This window comes from Sturnus vulgaris, chromosome 12 (assembly GCF_052056855.1).
Source record: "Sturnus vulgaris isolate bStuVul1 chromosome 12, bStuVul1.hap1, whole genome shotgun sequence".
NCBI classification, from domain to species: domain Eukaryota; kingdom Metazoa; phylum Chordata; class Aves; order Passeriformes; family Sturnidae; genus Sturnus; species Sturnus vulgaris.
Window position 1 is genome coordinate 11,658,462 of NC_142254.1, and position 6,245 is coordinate 11,664,706.

Below are 6,245 nucleotides of genomic sequence, written 5' to 3' on the forward strand. Positions count from 1 at the left end.
AAAATGAATGTTAAATGTATAAAACTTGACCAGATGATATCTCACTCCCCGAACAAGGGGGATTGTCAAAGGATTATGACAGAAGAGCTTTCGAGTGGAGAAAGAAATGCAGTGCTCCAGAGCGATCGTTATAATGAAGCCGGGGACAAATACCGGTGACACCGTGCAGTCGAAAACTGATGAAAGTGCACACCTGTGTGGATTGAGCATGTAAGGGAGCGTGCGAGCCGGGGATGGACCCGTCCCGTTTACCAAGGCAGAACCACACGGAGTTTAAAGAGACGAAATTCCGCACACCCCGCACTAAAAAATTAAATTGAAAAAAAAACAAAAACAAAAACAAAACGGGGGGCGAGGAAGTGCAAAAGAGGATAGAAAGGGAAGGGCCAGACCGAGCGCGGCTCGGCAGCAGCGCCGCGGAGGAGCCGAGCCCGGTGCGGCCCCGCCGGTCCCGCCCGGCGCTGCCGGGACCGGAGCGGGGCCGGGGCCGACCCGCGCCGCCCGTCAGGGGGCGCCCCGCGCCGGGGCAGCGCCGCCCCGCTCCCTCACCTCGGGCCGGGCCGGGCTCAGCAAAGCCGGGCTCAGCACGGCCGAGCTCCTCCGGGCCGGGGGCGGCCACCGCGGCCCGCAGCGCCTCCGCGCGCCGTCCTGTCAGCACCGCCTCCGGACCCCGCCGCAACCGCGGCCGTGCTGCCACCGCCCCGCCACACCCCGCGCTGAGGGACAGCTCCGCGGGCCCGTGCAAGGAGCGGAGCGCCCGCCGCCGGCGGGGGAACAGCCAGTCATGCGCCGGGACGGCCGGGGGCGGGACTGGCGGGGCCGCGGCCTGATGGGTACTGTAGTGCAGGGCAGGGTGCGGGGGGTTCCTCTGCAGCGCCCGCCCCGGTCCTGCCGCGTCCCCCCCGAAGGCAGCGGGGACAGCGCGCCCTTCCCGCCCAGCCCCGGCCCTGCAGCGCGGCCGCTCGGCCAGTGCCGGCCTGCGCCCAGCTGGGGGGCTGTGGGTGCTGCCGCCGGGACGGAGCCCCGCACAGGGAGGGAGGGAGGGAGGGACGGACGGAGGCAGCGGGGCGGCGTCGGTGTCGCCTCCACGGCGACACGGGGAGCTCCTGCCCCGGCCTGCCCGTTTTAAAACACACCCCTGCTCCTCGCGTCTCCGCGTACGTCCCGCGGGGGAGCGCGGCGAGGGCATTACGGTCGGGAAATGCAAGACTTACAAAATAAAATAAATTCTAAAAATATAAATTTTATGTTATCGCCTCCCTCCCTCGATCGAGAAAGGCACGGCGGATCCCGATAGCCGGGGGTCCGCGGCCGCTGGAACAGCGCCTTTCCTCAACTGCAAGGGAAAACAAAATGCAAGAAGGGAATAAATCGGGATATGTTTCTATTGGGAAATATATCTGGTGGAATCACAGGAGATTACATCTTCTGATCGGCAGGGATTTATCCCGGTTCATATGGTTTTAATCTGCTTTCGCCTCGACCCTTCAATGAGCCGAGGGCGGGGGGAGGATACCCGGTGTGTTCCTTAGATCCGCGGGCAAACCCTCGCTCTGAGCGGTGTCTGCGAACCCATCTCAGCCCCCTCCGCTCCCATCCGGATCGCCCTTCTCCCGCGACCGGCGCTGGGAAAGACTAAATTCGAGCCCTCCGCGAAGCTGATCCCCGCTCTTGGCCGGACCCCCGCCACTCCGTCCGCACAGCCGCCGCAACAGGTCCGGTGGCGGGGTGGCCCCTGCCCGCGGGAGCCACCGGCCGAGCAGCCCAGGGGCAGGGCTGCGGCTCTTCCCCGACGAAAACCTCCTTTTTTGTTAAGAAAATCAAAACTAACAGCACCACCAGTCCGCCGTATATCCCACCTCCAATGATTTAGCGGAGGGAGGGGCAGGGGCAGAGAGCAAGAGGAGGGGTGGCTGTGCAGAGGGGGAGCCGGGCGGCTAATAAATCTTATTAAAGATCTATTTTTTTTTCATATACTGATTGGCTTGCATTCCGGCGCAACGCGGCTCCGCACGGTATTTAGCACATGCAGAAAGTTGGAGCTGATCTTAAATGGCTCGGAGGTGACTGCAATCCAGGAGCCGGCGCACTTGAGCCTCTGAGCGCTGGGGAGGGCCAGGGAAGCGCGGAGCCCTCCCGCTGGTTGGGCCCGGCCGCGGCAGCCCAGCGGGGTCCTGCCAGTCCTTCCACTGACAACACCCCGCGAAGGAGGAGCCTCGCCGGGCCGTGCTGAAGGCGTCAGGAGCTGCAATTTCCAACTTAGCATCTTGGCAGGACCCTTCGGAAAGCGAGAGCGAAGAGGAAGGAGAAAAAAAAAAGCCCCCCAGTGCAAGGGGGAGAGAGAGAGAAAGAGAGGAGGGGGGGAGCGAAAGAGGGGAAAGCAAAAGGGGGAGAAAAAGGAGGAAGCGGTGCCCGGCTGCAGGCGAAAGCGGAGCAGCAGCCCCGGCGCAGAGCAAGGTGCCGCCGCTGCCCAGCTGGCGAGGGCGGAGAGGCGCCCGCGAAGCCCCGGCCGCAGCCGCCCCAGCCCGGCAGCGCGGCGGCTCCCTCCCGGCGCCTTGGGCTCCCGGGTATATGTGTGCGCCTGGCCATGTCGTATCCTCAGGGTTACTTGTACCAGCCGTCAGCGTCCTTGGCTCTCTATTCCTGCCCGGCGTACAGCACCAGCGTGATCTCCGGACCCAGGACCGATGAACTTGGGAGATCTTCTTCGGGCTCCGCTTTTTCCCCTTATGCCGGATCTACCGCCTTTACCGCCCCTTCCCCGGGTTACAACTCCCACCTCCAGTACGGCACCGACCCGGCCGCCGCCGCCGCCGCCGCCTTCACTTCCTACGTGGTAAGAGCAGCCGCGGGCAGCCGGCACCGCGCCGGGCACGACGGCATCCCCCGGGCGCTGCCCCCCCCCCCCGGGCCTGCTTTTTGTTCCCATTTTATTTTTGAGATCTCGGGGACAAAAGGGAGCGCGGCTCCCCGCCACGCCGCCCAACTTTCCCGCATCGCCGCCGTGCCCTGCCTCACACTGTTGCTGGCGGCAGCGGCGGGCAGGGCCGGGCACGGGGGGAGTCGCCGGCACGGCCCGGGCGAACAGGACCAGGGCAGGCAGGGACCGGTTTCATACCCTTTTTAAAAAAATTAAAATTAAATGTATAAAAAACAATCATAGTTCTGCAACAATTAGCTTGTTATGATTGAAAAGGGAATTAATTCAGGACCGGTCGGCGATGGGAGAAATCCGGGCGATAAATCCAGGCAACTTTCCCCTGCACGGCGATAATTAGGCTTAAATATTGCAGAGCTCTAATCCCATGGCCGCGAGCTGCTCCGCGGGGCTGCGCGGGGAAGGGAAGGGGAAGGGGAAGGAATGGCACTGCGCCGCCGTGCGCGCCCGCGGGGCACCGCGGGGCCGGTCCGAGTGCCGGACATCTACACCGCAGAGCTGCGGCCACAGCCAACGCCCCGCAGCTCCCCCCAAAAACCGGCGACTTTGGCTCAGTTTCTCTGTGTTTAGGGCAGAGTTACACAGTTCCTTCTTTCCTTTTTCTGAATCCTTTTCTGTTGTTTTGCCTTTTTATTTTCGCCCCTCTTCTCTCTTCTTTTATTTTGTTTTGGGTTGGTTTTTTTTTTTTTTCTCTTTTATCTTCTTTTCTTCTCTCTTTTTTTCTTCCCTTTATTTTTCCCTCCTCCCGTCCCTGGGCAGGGAGGAGCGGCCCAGCCCGCCCTGCCGCCTGGGCCCGGCAGGTTGTCTGCCGCGATCGCAGCGCGGGGGGTAAGGCTCCGGTCCCCTGCCGCTGTCCGCCCCCACGCCGCGCTGTCCACTTGCTTTTCCGCTTCTTCATTTAGGGTAGAACCGCTGGTTTGCTGCAGGCAGCCGGTGGTGTCCTGGGGTTGGAGACTACGGGCCCCGGAGAGCCCCCAGGCCCTTCTTCCTAGGAAAGAACCGGGGGAGAAGCCGGGCAGGGCCCGGCGCCGGGGGAGAGGCGGCGGGGCGCGGGCAGGGGCTGCGGGCAGGCCCTGGCGTTGCCTTTGCCCTGTCATTGCCGCCCCGCGGCCGCTGACCTCGCCCCGCCGGGCCGCTCTCCCCTCTCTCCCCAGGGCTCGCCCTACGACCACACGCCGGGCATGGCCGGTTCCCTGGGGTACCACCCGTACGCTGCGCCGCTTGGCTCCTACCCCTACGGGGACCCCGCGTACCGCAAGAACGCGACACGGGACGCCACGGCCACCCTCAAGGCCTGGCTCAACGAGCACCGGAAAAATCCCTACCCCACCAAGGGCGAGAAGATCATGCTGGCCATCATCACCAAAATGACCCTCACCCAGGTCTCCACCTGGTTCGCCAACGCGCGGCGGCGGCTCAAGAAGGAGAACAAAATGACCTGGACCCCACGAAACCGCAGCGAGGACGAGGAGGAAGAGGAGAACATCGACCTGGAGAAAAACGACGAGGATGAGCCCCAGAAACTAGAGGAGAAGGGGGACCCTGGGACGCCGGACACAGGTAGGACAGCGGGCTCGGCCGGGTCACCGCGGCCGCGCCCTCGGGGCTGCCCCCGGCCCGGTGCATGGCGGCCTGTTCCCCGGGGCGGGGGGAGCCGGCGGGCAGCGGTGCGGGCCTGACCATGGCGGGGACCGAGAGGTGGGCGGCGAAGTGGGTGGGCGGGTTTGGGGGCGCAGAGCGAGTCCGAGAGCTGCCCCCCCACCTCTGTCCTTTCTCCCCCCTACCAGGAGCGGCGGATCCCAAGGCAGCGCCGGGCTGCGAGCGCCTCCAGGAGTCCCCCGGCCCCCGGGAGGCCGAGAGCGGCCTCAGCGACTCGGATTGCAAAGAGCTAGCGGAGGAGCGGCTCGACGGGCCGCCCGTCCCCCACAAGGCGCCCGGCGCTTCCCCGCTGGGACCGTGCCCGGCGGGCCGCGGGCCGCAGCCGGCGGGCGGCGAGGAGCCCCCGCCGTACCGCCCGCCCTCCGCCGCCGCCGGGCCACCGCACGCCGCCGACCTGCACCCGCTGCTGCCCGCCGCCACCGGCGCCTCCGTCATCCACTCGCCGCAGCAGGCGGCCCTCGCCAAGCCCAAGCTCTGGTCGCTGGCCGAGATCGCCACCTCGGCGGACAAGGCTAAGGAGGCCGGCGGCGAGGCGGCAGCCCCCGGCCCCGCCGTGCTGGGCGGTAGTGGCCCGTCCCGCTCGCCGCCGCGGCCGCGCTCGCCGGGCGCGCAGTGCCCCTTCCCCAACGGGGCGGTCCTGCCCCGGCCGCTCTACTACACGGCTCCTTTCTACCCCGGCTACACGAACTACGGCTCCTTCGGGGCCCTGCACGGGCACCCCGCCGGCGGCCCCGCCGCTGCCGCCCCCGGCGCCCACTTCAATGGATTAAATCAGACTGTCCTCAGCAGAGCCGAGAGCTTGGCTAAAGACACTAAAATGATCAGGAGCCAGTCCCAAGTAGACCTTTGCAAAGACTCACCTTACGAACTGAAGAAAGGTATGTCCAACATTTAATATCGGCTTCTCCTCCCCCTGGGACTGTGGTTTTGTTCCTTTTTTTTCCTTCTTCTTTTTTTTTTTTAATTTATTTGAGAGAATAATAAATTGCTTTGGCAGTTATTTTTCCAGTACCAAAAGAAAAACAAAACAAACAGAAAAAGACCAGCTCCCCCCTCCCTCCCAGCACCCTCTCCAAAAGTTTATAGAGTCTATTTGAAATGGCTGGGTGGAAACCGCCCAGAAATGTCTTAAGCAAGTGAAAAGCAAACGAGTGACACGCTCTCTCACACACACACAAAGAAGAAAGATTTGTATTAAATCTTATTCTGTATATTTAATGTAGCTTTTTTGTATTTAAATTGATAATACAGTATCTTTGAAGTAAATTATGAAATTAAGACAACTGTACAGGCATTAATGTTGTTTTCGTAATATAAATATATACATTTCTGTGTCTTTTTCCGAATTGTTTCATAGTTTTAAAATATATATATACAAGTTTAATTTAATTTTTTATGCCTATTGTTTTTTTTCCTTGGGTGTGAGTTAAACTATAATGCAAAAACAAGAGAAAAAAAGGAAATAGATTATACGTATTAGATTTAAAAAAGCAAAACAACCAAACAAACCTGCAGCCGCCTTTGTAAAATACAAATATTTAATTAAAAGAGATTTTTAACAGAATCAAAACTACTCTCTTTTTGCAACGGGCAGATATGTGCAGTGCTGAGGAAAAATAAAAGCACGTCTTAAATGAGATGCGGAACT

At 61.3% G+C, this 6,245-nt stretch overlaps 1 protein-coding gene across 2 annotated transcripts; it reads left to right on the forward strand.

Moving 5' to 3' along the window:
- Window positions 1-2,445: 2,445 nt before the first annotated feature.
- On the forward strand, window positions 2,446-5,986 carry IRX5 (iroquois homeobox 5). 2 transcript variants are annotated; one of them, XM_088171786.1, is made up of 3 exons: window positions 2,446-2,836; window positions 4,093-4,498; window positions 4,729-5,986. In XM_088171786.1, exons 1-3 carry the CDS (start codon window positions 2,588-2,590, stop codon window positions 5,490-5,492), a joined length of 1,419 nt encoding a protein of 472 aa, XP_088027912.1. In that variant the 5' UTR covers window positions 2,446-2,587; the 3' UTR covers window positions 5,493-5,986. The 2 variants fall into 2 exon arrangements, with proteins under 2 accessions (XP_088027912.1, XP_088027911.1); XM_088171785.1 differs by having other exon boundaries at window positions 2,449-2,836; window positions 4,726-5,986.
- Window positions 5,987-6,245: the final 259 nt, after the last annotated feature.

Bases quoted from the DNA above. Each gene is read 5' to 3' on its own strand.
- IRX5 (XM_088171785.1), top strand. From the start codon at position 2,588: ATGTCGTATCCTCAGGGTTACTTGTACCAGCCGTCAGCGTCCTTGGCT. The intron at 2,837-4,092 runs GTAAGAGCAGCC...CTCTCTCCCCAG, and splicing joins CCGCCTTCACTTCCTACGTG to GGCTCGCCCTACGACCACAC. The intron at 4,499-4,725 runs GTAGGACAGCGG...CCCCCCTACCAG, and splicing joins CCCTGGGACGCCGGACACAG to GAGCGGCGGATCCCAAGGCA.